Raw genomic sequence first — 12,689 nt, 5'->3', positions numbered from 1 at the left:
TTTAAAGAGCCAGGCACAGGGTTAATTTTTTTATAAACCTGTGGGCATTTGGGTCAGATCTGCCCCGTCCCAGGCAAAGGATGGAATTGTCATGCATTTTTTTATGCTTTTAAAAGCAACATTTGTAGCTTTCCCTTTGCTCCAAAAAATTGTTTAAAAATGTAACACTGATTGTAAGTGAGGTCTTTTGCAACATTGTAGCTTCCCCCTCTGCTGAACTGACCCCTTTCCTCCTGCTTACACTTTGCCATTGCCTTCCACTGAGGCTGAGAGAGAGTGACCTCATGGAATCAATTGGGAATAAATGGGAAATGCAGCGCATTAATAATAATAATAATAATAATAATAATAATAATAATCATCCAGGAGCAAGAGGAAATAGCAAGCACACAGACATGTCACCCCCCCAAAAATGCGCATAAATGCTTCTGCTGCATCCATTTCCCTACATCCCCCAGCCTTGGCAATCCTCCTCTTCCTCTTCCTCCTTCCTCCTCCTCCATCACTTTCTCCATCTCCCCCCCCCACCCCCAGCCCTATGCAGCCCAGGCTCCCCTTTTGCCACCTGTCACCCTTAGCATCCACCCTTTGGGCTCTTTCCTCCTCTCTCTCCCCTCCGATGAGGGGCAGGAATGCTCTAACCCATGGAATCATGGGGATTTATTGGGAATTTATTGGGAATAAAGGGGAAATGCAGTGCAGGCATTCTGACTGTAGCATCCGCATATAACAGTAATAATAACAATAACAACAACAACAACAACAACAATAATAATAATAATAAATAATCCAGGAGCAAGAGGAAATAAAGCACAAGCAAGCACACAGACATGTCACCCCCCAAAAAATGCGCATAAATGGTCAAAAATGCGCATAAATGGTCAAAAGAGGCTGCTTGAAAAGGGGGGGGGGTGTTGCTTTGATTGGGGGTTGGACTGGATGTCCCTTGGGGATCCCTTCCAGCCTTGGGATCATGAGGGAGAAGAGCAATGGGGAGGCTGCGGGAGCGGGAAGTAGACCACCCCCCCTTTTCCCTCTGACACACACACACACACACACACACACACAGAGAGAGAGGAATCTCTCTCCCTGCTTCAGCTGCTGGAGGTCTGCTGCTGCCTGGCCAGCGACCCTCCTCCTCCTCCTCCCGCCATCCCCTGGCTGCCAGGCTGGCTCTCAGGGGAGCCCCTCTCTGGGTGCCAGGCTCCAGGCTGGAAGCGGCTGCCTCCGTGGGCATACAATGTGCCCTCCTGGGGTTGGCCAAGTCCCCCAGCAAGAGAGGCGGCCTTGAATGGCCCCGGAGGGAGCAGGGGCCAGCAGGAGAGCAGGAGGAGGAGGAAGAGGAGGAGGAGGAGGAGGAGGAGGAGGAGAGCATCCCCTTCCTCCCGGCGCCAGGAGCCCTGCCTGCTCTTGCCCAGCAGCAGCCCTTCTTCTCAGGGCTCTTTCCTCCTCCCCCTCCCCTCCGATGAGGGGAGGAAATGCCTTGCCCTTTGCCCACCCTCTGACCTAAATCCCTCCCTCAATTTGCCTCGATCGTGATCGAGGCAAAGTTCTCATTCCCAGGACCCGGGGTTTTTAAAAAGAAACGGCATTTGCGCCGATTTCAAAAGACCCGCGCTAGGGGCCATTTAACACGGAACGGGTGTGCAAGCTCCTGATTCGCTTGTGTGAGATTCGGGGTGAGTAGGAACTTCACGTGATTGAATCGGTTTCAGAACCGATGTTTTTTGTAATGTGAATGGGCCCTTACAAATATTCCCATCCAAGCAATGAGATTGTTGTCCTCGTCAAATTCTGATAAATTCCACCATCACAAAAGGCAAAATAACCTCTCTCTCTCTTTTTTTAAATACAGGTTCTTCTAAGATTGGACTCAAACATAATGGATTTAAGTAACTCTGCTCAGATGTAGGACTGAGTTATTATAAATTATGGGCTCATATACCAGCTCCCTAGTGTAACTTAAGAAAAGGAAAGAGGAAGCATTTGCTCACAATGTTAACCATGATTTGTTAAATCTAAACCAGGAAAAATTGTTGTTAGTTCTGTTTCTACCGATTCAGCCATGTCTTGAAAATGCCCCCCCACCCCCCCACCCCCAAAATTAAAAAAGCAAAGTTTGATTTTGCCATTTTATATAAGGGACCTCATTTTACTACTCCACTCTATATAAACAGGCATGCATAATATCACAAAGTTAATTAACGGTAACCAGGCCCAATGGGTTCTAAGATGCATGCTTCATACACACACAGAGAGAGAGAGAGAGAGAGAATATTCCTTATTAGGACAAAGCTAACTTATCTAGAAAGCTGTTTTTATATCCTAACTTTTGTTTGGCAGATTCAGCAGTTGATGATAATGGTGTGTATTTCAGGAGTACAAATGGATTAAAGGTTAAGAAAAACAGATGATTCAAAACATAATCCAATGCTTCTATTTGCCATACTGATGCACTAGCAGAAGATAAGTTTCATGGATGCAAAGGGAAAAGGTAGTGGCTTACTGCTGTATATATGGAAGCTCAAAATTATCATTTCGGTTTACATGTAATGTTAACCCAATCATGGTCTGCCAATACAGTTATGCCTTTGCATAATAAGTGAAGTTTCACACTCATTGAGTTCTTTCTGATGTGGTTTCTTTGCCCCCCCCCCCCCACCTAGCTTATATATAACCTTGCAATGTAGGTAAGATGGGTGCACAGAATAATGGGCTTCTTAGATACCTGATCATTAAATGGAAGACGCCACAGACTGAATTTGAGATCCTTAGCTCCTGCATGCAAAATGTGTGCTCTACCACTCATCACTGCAGACCACACTTCTTCTTTTTTTAATTATTAAAAACACAAAACAAACATTTACACAAACAGACAAATACATATAAAAACACACTGTCACAAGACTTCACATAGCTTCTACATCTATACATTCAATTCTCTACACTAACTAAAAAGAAGAAAAAACCACACTTCTTGACTGGGAGGAAGAAAGGATGCAATGACTCAGTTGTGCAGAAAAATGATCTCCATGTACTTGGAGGCTCTAAAAACACTTCTGATTAAGAATATTCCACCCCTGTTTCACCGACTGATCACTGGAGCTATCCATTTGCTGCTGAATTTTGGTAAATCAGTATAACATCCAAAATGCACAAAACAGCGATAACTTTATTGGACCAGCCAAAATGCACAAAATGCATATTGTATGTTTCAAAGCTCTACTGACTTCTTCACCATGAAAAGGTGTCAAAAATCATACAGGAGATTATGACAATGTTAGTCACAAGCCTGCAATTTGGTAAGAATTAGCTGTTCTCAGTACAGGTGGTTTGGAGGGGCATTCATGTAGACAGGCCCCTCCTCCTTCTGGCCATGTGGGTACTCCAGGAAATAAAATGTTAAGTTCCATTAATAAGACAAAAAGAGATGCTCTTCTTGAGATCCAAGTTGCCTCTGTCTTTTGTGAAGATACAAGCGACTTTGTTAGGCAGAGAGCACTGACTTTCTAAAGAAGCCCTCCATGTTTTTGCACTGGGAAACTTTTATTATGTTTTGTTAAACATGCCAAATGTAGTACATTTTGTTTAGAAAAATGTTTTACTTTTGTTGGAGGTAGAAAACTCAAATGGTAAAGTTCCCATCCATTGGCCCTCTCTTTGGTTTCCCTGATGTGGTATCTTACATCCAGAAAATATATCCAGGGGTAGCCATGTTGACCATGTAGCAAAACATGAAGAAGCGTGTAGAGCTTCAAAACCTTTTGAACATGCAATCTGTACAGTTTGGTTTAGCTCCATAAAAGTATCATGGTTTTGTGGATTTTGAATATTGTACTTTGCTACATGGCTACCCCTGGATATGTTTTCTGGATGTAAGATGTAACCTTTTAGAAGCATCAGGGAAAACCTAGAGCGGGCCAATGGACGGGGACTTCATCATCTGAGGTATATCAACTGCTGAGGAACACAAGACGAGGGTGAATTCATGTCCTCCTAGCAGGCATCCCACAAACAACGACCTGGTTACTGTGTGAACAGGAAGTCAACTAGACAGCATTTTGACTGGATTCAGTAAAGCTCTTAGATTATTGTGAGACTATGGGCCAAAAGAGATGGCCCTAAAGGGGTGGCCTGATGCTGCCCCTTTGAGTTCCAGATCAGGGCCGCAACAACCGCACATTACAGCCCCGATCCAGCTATCTGCCAGCTCAAAAAGAGGCCATGCCACTGGAGCATCACAATGCTGACCACTGTCTGGCTGGGTGGGCACCATGATGCCGACTTGGGGGTGGCATCAGGCATGTGTCATCTAAATGCCATGCCCTATGCCACCAGCAACCTGGTGCTTACTGACAGTCTGTTTGGGACCTACAAGTAAATTGTTTAAGAAAACTGCCTTTTTCTGCCATCTAGGCTTCTCCACTTTTCATGCTAACTTTTTCCCTGGTCTATTTGTCTAGCAGCAGACAGATCTGAGTTTGTGTCCATATGAATACAATAATGCATTTAGATCAAGCAACGTTCAAGGAAATTGAGATTGCTTGAAAGCAATAGGAATCTTGGGTAGACTGAGTGTTCTTTTAAATTAAAAATTAACTTTGCACTATTTTAATTCTGCTTCCTTAACCATATCAAGAGGTGGAAAGGCAGCTACTTCCAGGGAGGCTTTATGTTTTAATAGGTACACTGTATTCTTAAAAGGGAAAATTTAAAATTTCAAGATTTTTTTATTGTTGTTAATTAATCACCAGGAAACAGCTAAAGTTCATGGTCTGAGAATAAAACCTTCTGTGTCCTAAAGGTGCATCTAGATATTTATCATGAAATTGCACTGACTTGAACTGGGGAGGGGAGAACACACTGTGGTTTTCCCTTTGGAATCACCTGTACTTTCCCATGCTTTTCTTCCATTTCATTTTTTCACAGAAAATGAGCTAAGGAGAAAATGATAATACAGATGAAGAATCAATTTTAACTTGAAGTGATAGAAGACCTATGTATCGAAATATCCAGTTATCAGTGAAATATTTCAAATTGAAATCAGAACTGAAATCAAAATTCTGAAATCAGAACTGGTATGCTCTTATTTATATTGTTCCATTATTATAATTTAATTTTAATTTTTTGGCTTGGTATGGTGCAGTGGTTTGAGTGTTAGACTATGACTCTGGAGACTAGGGTTTGAAACTCTGTTCAACCATGGGAACCCACTGGGTGACCTTGGGAAAGCCACATTCTCTCAGCCACAGAGGGAAGCAAAGCACACACACACACACACACACACACAGCCAAGAAAACCCTGTGATAGGTTTGCCTTAAGGTCACTGTAAGTTGGAAACAACTTAAAGGCACACAACAACAAGAAGTCACTGCACCAAGCCAAAAAAAGAATTGGCTTCATACCATAGGACTTATTGGTTTCTGTGGTTTGCATCTACCCCAGGCCTGCACAACATACGGTCCAGGGGCAACATGCAGCCCACCAAAGGATTTCAGGCGGCCCAAGAGGCTGTGGAAGAACTTCAGGAGTCTTCTACTGTTTGGCTTCCTCCTGAGGAGAAGGCCATGTGATGGTGGAGGAGGAAGGGTAAACGCTTGCCCTTTAAGTTCCTCCACTACTTGGCTTTCTCCCAAGGAGAAGGACAGGTGGTGGAGGAAGAGAGCAAACATTTGCCCGGCAAGGCTCCTTCTTTGCCCGGCTTTCTCCTGAGAAGGCTGGGCGGCAGAGGAGGAAGAGGGGCAAATGCATGCACCTCAAGCCTCCTCTGTTACTTGGTCTTCTCCGGAGGAGAAGTCCAGGAGGAGGAGTAGAACGACAAATAAGGCCCTTTGCCGCTCAGCTTTCTCCTGAAGAGAGAGCTGGACAGAGGAGAAGGAGGACAGAATTAAGATTAATTAATTCTAATTAACATTATTAAGTAATAGTAATTAATATTATTAAGTATTATTAATTGATTAATATTTAATTAAAACATATCTGCGGCCCAAAGAAGTTTAGCTTATTTTAATTTTGGCCCCTGCTTACTGCCAAGTTGTGCAGGTCTGATCTACACCAAACATTTGCAAATCTGTGTTGCAACAATTTCCTGGAGGTGGCAGAGGCCAAAGAATTCACAACTAGCAACCAGAGCTTACCACCACCTTTGCTGCTACATTATACAATAAGGACTTGAACGCCGGAGGGTTTCCCTCTGATATCCATGTAGGATCCTTGAACCAAACCCCCAAGGATAAGGCAAGCCCACTGTATTTCATTTACCATATATACTCGACTATAAGTCAACCTCATGTGTAAGTCGAGGGCAGGTTTTGGGGCCAAAGTAATGGATTTTGCTAAGACCTGTGGATAAGTCTAGGGTAGAACTTGGAGGCATGTAACAAAGGATCTAAATGATGAAGCAAAGGTAAATAATGCCAAAGAACTTACAAAATCCCAGCAGATATAACTTTGTCCTCACTTTAAAGGATGGATAGATGAGAGAATAGAGAATAGAGGTAGGGCAGTGCTTCCAGGACAAATTACACTTTTTCCTTTCACCAGAGGATAGTTCCCTTTTTAAGAGTACATTACCTACACTGACCCATGGATAAGTTATTCAGGCTTTTTGGGTCAATTTTTGACCTACATTTCTAGACTTATACGTGAGTATATACAAGTATACTATCTGAATAAATATCTTCCGAAATCAGGTCTCCAAAACAAGTTTTCCAGTTTCTACCAGTACATTAGAAGTTAGATGTACATAGACTTTCACTCTATTTTTGAGATAACATGAAGAGTGATGTTCACACTTAACTTACTATCTATGACACAGATTATGCAGACATGAAACTTTTCTTATGCCGATATCCTCTAGGTCATGAACATAATATAGGCAGAAACGAAAACATGAACTACATAAGCGATTCTAAATTAAACTGAAAACAAGAAAAGATGAAAAATACTGTATGAGAAGAAAATATAAACCAAACTGTCAGGGAACTAGACACAGCCTCTGAAGTAATATACAGAAATCCCTTAATTTATTTTTTGAGGTACAGAAAAGTACTTTTAAAATGAGTATGTTCATAGTGTTACAGCAGTTTGCTTTTTCAGGACCAAAGAGTTTTCGGTTTCAATCTTATGGTGATTCATTCAAAAATCTTATTTAAATGAATCCCCATAATAAACAGAAATCTTTTTAATCTTGAAGGTGACGAATGAATGCAGTGAGCATATTTCTTCTTTAAATAGTACTGTATTATTTCATGGTCTTGCCTTTTATTTTCTTTTGAGCTTAGAGTCCTTTTGATCTTATCTCTTCCTTTTTTTAACCAAGAGATTTTCTATACATATGCCTCATTTTTCATAGAAAAACAAATGTAAGAAAACAAATGTAAGCATTACATATGAGCTATATTTAAACCATATCCTTCACTTTGTCCCTGTGTAAAAAAAAATTATAGCAACAAAATCCCAGGGTATTTAACAAGCTTAAGCAACACTTTTCTTAATGTTTATAAATAACCAAAATTTTTATTGCCTATAACAAGAATTTCACGTCTAAGATAAACGCGTGTAAAGGGGACAGTGTCAGAGGTAAAGCACTACAGACTATATTCCTAAAAACAAATTGTGAAAATCAAACCAAGTCAACAAGTTCAGTTGAGACTAAATATGATGAAAGACCCCAGGGAGCACTGCAGTCTCAAGACTAGTAGTAACACTGAAAATGTTTGCCCAGTCTGCAAGGATAGCAACCCTAGGGATATCTCCAACCCATTTACAAGAAAACAGGGGAAAGACTGTTTAGAATAATATTTTCGTACTAGCTATTCTGTACTGATTATACGTTTTTACAAAATTATAATAGAAGTGTGGTTTCATTACTGCACATTTCTAAGACAGGGAGAAATCATACATACAACAAAAAGTCACTAAAACATGTTTGGAATTAAAAGTTCATAATACAGAAATTATGTCAAGGTAAAGTTTTTGTAAACCATGCCTGTAAAAAACAACACCCAAAATAGCATGGTCTAAACTTGCAGCATAACAAGGTGAGAATGAGAATGGCTGACCAGACTCCACGAAGAAGCAGGCTTGGTTTAAAACCTCTTACTAGAAGGTATGGCACACACACCTGAAGTGATACAATTCAACCACCTCATCCTACGGTAAGCAGTGATTAGGCTTATGTTGCTATGTGGAGAGAAAAGATGTCATACCAAAATTTAAAATATTTCTGTATGTCGTATGTTTAAGATTTATTTGCCATCTGGAGTGGTCAAATATGCTTCAGGCTTATATTTAGTCTGATATACAGCAAGACTTATTTCCAAGTAACCATAAATAGAAACAAGCTGTTTTCATGCTACTTCATTCTAATGCACCAGGAAGTTATATTTATTTTCACAGATTCTACTATCTAGTCCAGTACAATGCAGCATAGACAAAAGGTGCAGTATTGCGATTTGTCACTGATCTATGGCCTGTAGTAACTGCCCCCCCCCAAAAAAAAAAGATTAGTTAACATAGCAAAAGGAACCTGAACCAATACCTGATGCTGCTGAATTTTGCTACTCTTCTAAGGCAAGCAGCACACTGTTGTATGTTTTTTATGTCTCTTTGTCATTTAATAGTTTGACTGTTAAATCTAGAAAAAACATATTATGTGCCGAACACAACTATGCATTTCCCTGGTTAGCTCAAAAAGAAAAGTACCCTGAAAGTGTATATGGCCTGCTTGTTTTGTTGTTAAAGTAGACACTATAAAGTAGTGGTGCTTTTTTACAACTGCAGCTACTTAATTATTGTTACAGCTGTGCCCCCCCCCCCCCCCGTCTTATTATAGTGAGAAGAGATAAAGACACATAACTCTTTTCAATTGTACTGTTCTTGTAAATTGTAAGCCATTCTGAGTCCCAATTTGGCGGGGGGGGGGGGGAAAGCGGGTTATAAATATAATAATAATGTTAATATCAACAACAATAATGTATGCACGCCAAGAGTGGCAGCTGTCATAATGCAGTGTTGGGTTTTCCCACTCCAGTGTATATATAACAAGGTAGAAGAAAATAAGAGAAGAGATCTGAACAACCAAACAGAGACCCCAGCTTTTCAATACTGAATTGCAAAAATGAGCAAAACCATATACAGCTACTGCTCACCTATGCTCTCCAGATTTTGCTTTGTTCATGAATATATCCTTCCATATCAGCAATATAGTGGTGACTTTTACATCTGAGAACGCTTGACAACACTTGAGCACACATAATGCCCCTAATATTTTCAATACTGATCCATCATCCAAAATGGTACCTTTAAAAACTAAAGAACATCTGGTCCTTGAGGACTGATATGTTAAAAAAAAGCCTTGAATTTATAGTTTCTGCTATCCTTGGACAAACAATTATTGTTAGTCAATTTGTGTTCTAAGCTTCCATCCAAGATCACTCCACTTTCTTTTCTTTGAAACAAGAATCACAGGGATGACCAACTGCACTGTGTCTCATTCCAGTTCCAGAAATAAAACCCTAGGATGTCTTCTGGATTGCAGTTATATTTTAGACTGATTAAGCCTCTGGGACTTAACATGAACAAAATATATGTATGGTTTAATGTCCATAAAAGGTAACTGAAATACAAAGTGCAATTTTGTGTTCAGTGTATGAACAGGAGAACAGACAACAGTCCAACCATGATACTTTCTTTCTACACAGCTTTTGGGTGGCTGTTAACTTACAACTGGAGAATCAGCCATTCCTGAACCCAGTAAACGTTTTCCTATATGAGCATCAACCTTTGCCACATATCACAACTCCTTTGCTTGTTCTTCCCTATCAGATGCATATTACAAACATTTCAAATTTATAGCTCCAGCAAGACCTGAAACTGTACAGTGAAGCTCTACTATCTACTTTACTACCTAAATCACCAAAGAATGCACTAGCCATTTCACCAAATGTCTGTTTTCACAACCTGTTTTTAGAGAGGCTCTCAAACAGGCAAAATACCTGTGCAAATACATCAATTTAGAACCTGACCCCCATCCCAGCTAGCAAGACCTTCTTCCACAACCAAGATCTTCCATGAGTTGGACTAAAACTCCCATCATCCCCCTATTAGGTGTAGCACTTCAACACATCCGGGCCCCAGCTCTGGAAAAATGTCAAGCTATAAATCAAAACTTTAAAATACCTAGAGAATGCTGCCTGGATCAATACAACTTTTCACTGAGGTACTAAGTGATACTGTACTACAGATCGTGACCAACGACTTGTTTGATTTAATGCTCCTCTGTTATCCTCACAAAGACACCCCTCCACATAGTGAAAAAAGGTACCAAAGGCCACATCCACACTGCAAAAATAATCCAGTTTGACACCATTTTAACTGCTATGGCTTAATGCTATGGAATTCTGGGAATTGTAGTTTGTTGTTGCACCAGAGCTCTCTGATAGGGAAGGCTAAATGTCTCACAAAAACTACAATTCCCAGAAATCCACTGCACTGAGTCGTGCATTTAAACTGTCAAACTGGATTATTTCTGCAGTGTGGATGCAGCCAGAGAAACAAAGTCCAAACTACAAATCAGGCAGCCGTTCCACACCTGTTTACATGCATGACCCTGCGTGGTAAAAACAGGTGAAGGAGTGAATATGTATAGTGAGGTTCACACAGATCCTGGCTTTCAGCCAAGAAGGTCATCCTAGTTACATGGGGTGCATCTAAACCTGTGATTGCATACTATGGCCCTCCAACTGTTTGGGACTTCAGCTCCCAGATGGCTCAGCCATCTTGGCCATTCGTCTGGGATTTTGGGAGCTGAAGTCCAAAGTCCAAAGCAGCTGGAAGGCCAGAATTTTGGAACCACTAATCTGGAGAGTAGAGATACTGCATCCTGACACCAGTTGAAGTGCCATGGCTCCATCCCACAGAATACTGGGGTGTGTACTTTCGTGAAGCACCAGCAGCACTCTTTGACTGAGATGGGCAAAACTACATATCCTAGGATCCCACAGGGTGGGGCTATAGGACTTCATGTGGTGCCAAACGGCATCATTTCTGCAGTGTAGGTGAACCTGGGGACTCCCGCCAGAACTGAACACAACCTGCTCACACCTATCTGTACCTATCTATGCTTTCCACCACCATCACCCCGGGGGCATGATCCTTATGGGCCAAAATGGGAGGGTCCAACCTACCTTCCTACCTACCATCCTTCCTTCTTTTCTACCTGCCTCCCTTCCTACCTAATGTCCTTCCTTCCTTCTTACCTTCCTACTAACTTACCTTCATTCCTACCTACCTACCTTTTTGTCAGTCAGTCTCCCTTCCTACCTAGTTTCCTACCTTTCTTTCTATCTATCTGCCTCCCTTCCTACCCAATGCCCTCATTTCTACCTCCCTTCCTTCTTAGTTTCCTATCTAACATCCTTCTTTTCTACTTCCTACCCACTTTTTCTACCTAACGTCCTTCCTTCCTTCCTCTACCTTCCTTCCTATGTACCTACCTACCTTCCTGTTTGACTTACTTCCTACTTATCTACCTACCTGCATGTCTTCCTTCCTTCCTTCCTTTCATACCTAATGTCCTTCCTACTTATCTCCCTTTCTTCCTACCTACCTGTCTTCCTTCCCTCCAGCCTACCTATTTTCCTACCTAATGTCCTACCTTCCTTCCTACTTTCCTACCTACCTTACTACTTATCTACCTTCCTTCCTGTCTACCTACCTGTCTTCCTTCCTTCCTACCTTCCTTCCTTCCTACCTTCCTTCCTATCTACCCACCTGTCTTTCCTTCCTACCTTGCCTCCTTCCTTCCTAGCTACCTGCCTTCCTCCTTTCCTACCTAATGTCCTTCCTTCCTCCTTTCCTACCTTCATTCCTATCTACCTACCTCTGCCTTCTTTCCTCCCTGTCTTTCCTCCCTCCCTGGCTTCCCTCCAGCCTACCTACCTTCCTATCTAGCTTCCTCCTTCCCTTCCTCCCTGTCTTTCCTTCCTACCCTCCCTCCAGCCTGCCTCCTTCCTTCCTCCTTTCCTCCCTCCTGGCAGCTACTCACATGGGCTCTAGGGTTTTGCTGAGCCAGGATTTGAGAGCCTCGAAGTTTTCTATGATCATTTTAGCCACCATCCAGAGCGGCGGCGGCCCCTGCCCCGCCTCCTCCTCCTCCTCCTCCTTCGCGCAAAGGAGCGCAATGGCAGCGAGGGCCGCCCGGGGCCCCAGCCAAGAGAGGGGCGGGACCAGAGGCGTCCGGCCAAACGGAGCAGGCAGAGAGGGAGACCGTCCGGGCCCAGCGCCGCCTCCCGGTCCCAGGAAAGGGAAGGATCCCGTCTGCGCCTCCTTCACTCCCACTTCACGCTGCTCCTGCTGCTGCCGCCGCCGCTGCCGCCGCGCCAGGAGAGCTAAGATGGCGGCGAGGAACCCTCGCGAGATTTGAAGGAACCCTCGCGAGAGGAGGGAAGGCGGAGCGGAAGCCTCGTTGGCGGAGGGAAAAGGCTGAGCTGCTGCTGGTGCTTTCTCTTTTCTCGCCTCAGAAGAGAAGCGCCTGTAGCTGGCGGTCCGCATCGGCACATTCGCCAATCCACGGCTTCAAAATGTTACACGAAAATACATAAATACATACATAGATATATATTTTTTGCCATTTTGTATACGTTTTACCTCATGATAGGGTCTTCCTCTGAGGCTGCATCCACAC

General features: G+C 42.6%; 1 protein-coding gene across 3 annotated transcripts in view; it reads right to left on the bottom strand.

Moving 5' to 3' along the window:
• Positions 1–12,347, bottom strand: part of RBM26 (RNA binding motif protein 26) — a 75,472-nt gene extending 63,125 nt beyond the window's left edge. For all 3 annotated transcript variants that reach the window (XR_016280154.1, XR_016280153.1, XM_089511179.1), the window contains exon 1: positions 12,051–12,347. Coding sequence is in view for 1 of the 3 variants with exons in the window: in XM_089511179.1 (XP_089367305.1) it covers positions 12,051–12,121 (71 nt within the window). In the remaining 2 variants the exon portion in view is untranslated. The remainder of the gene's footprint in view (positions 1–12,050) is intronic.
• Between the last annotated feature and the right edge of the window lie 342 nt (positions 12,348–12,689).

Source organism: Sceloporus occidentalis, unplaced genomic scaffold (genome assembly GCF_023333645.1).
Source record: "Sceloporus occidentalis isolate IW3139 unplaced genomic scaffold, rSceOcc1.0.p SCAF_2, whole genome shotgun sequence".
NCBI classification, from domain to species: domain Eukaryota; kingdom Metazoa; phylum Chordata; class Lepidosauria; order Squamata; family Phrynosomatidae; genus Sceloporus; species Sceloporus occidentalis.
Note: the sequence above shows the minus strand (reverse complement) of the source record. Positions and strands in the feature narration are given on the sequence as shown.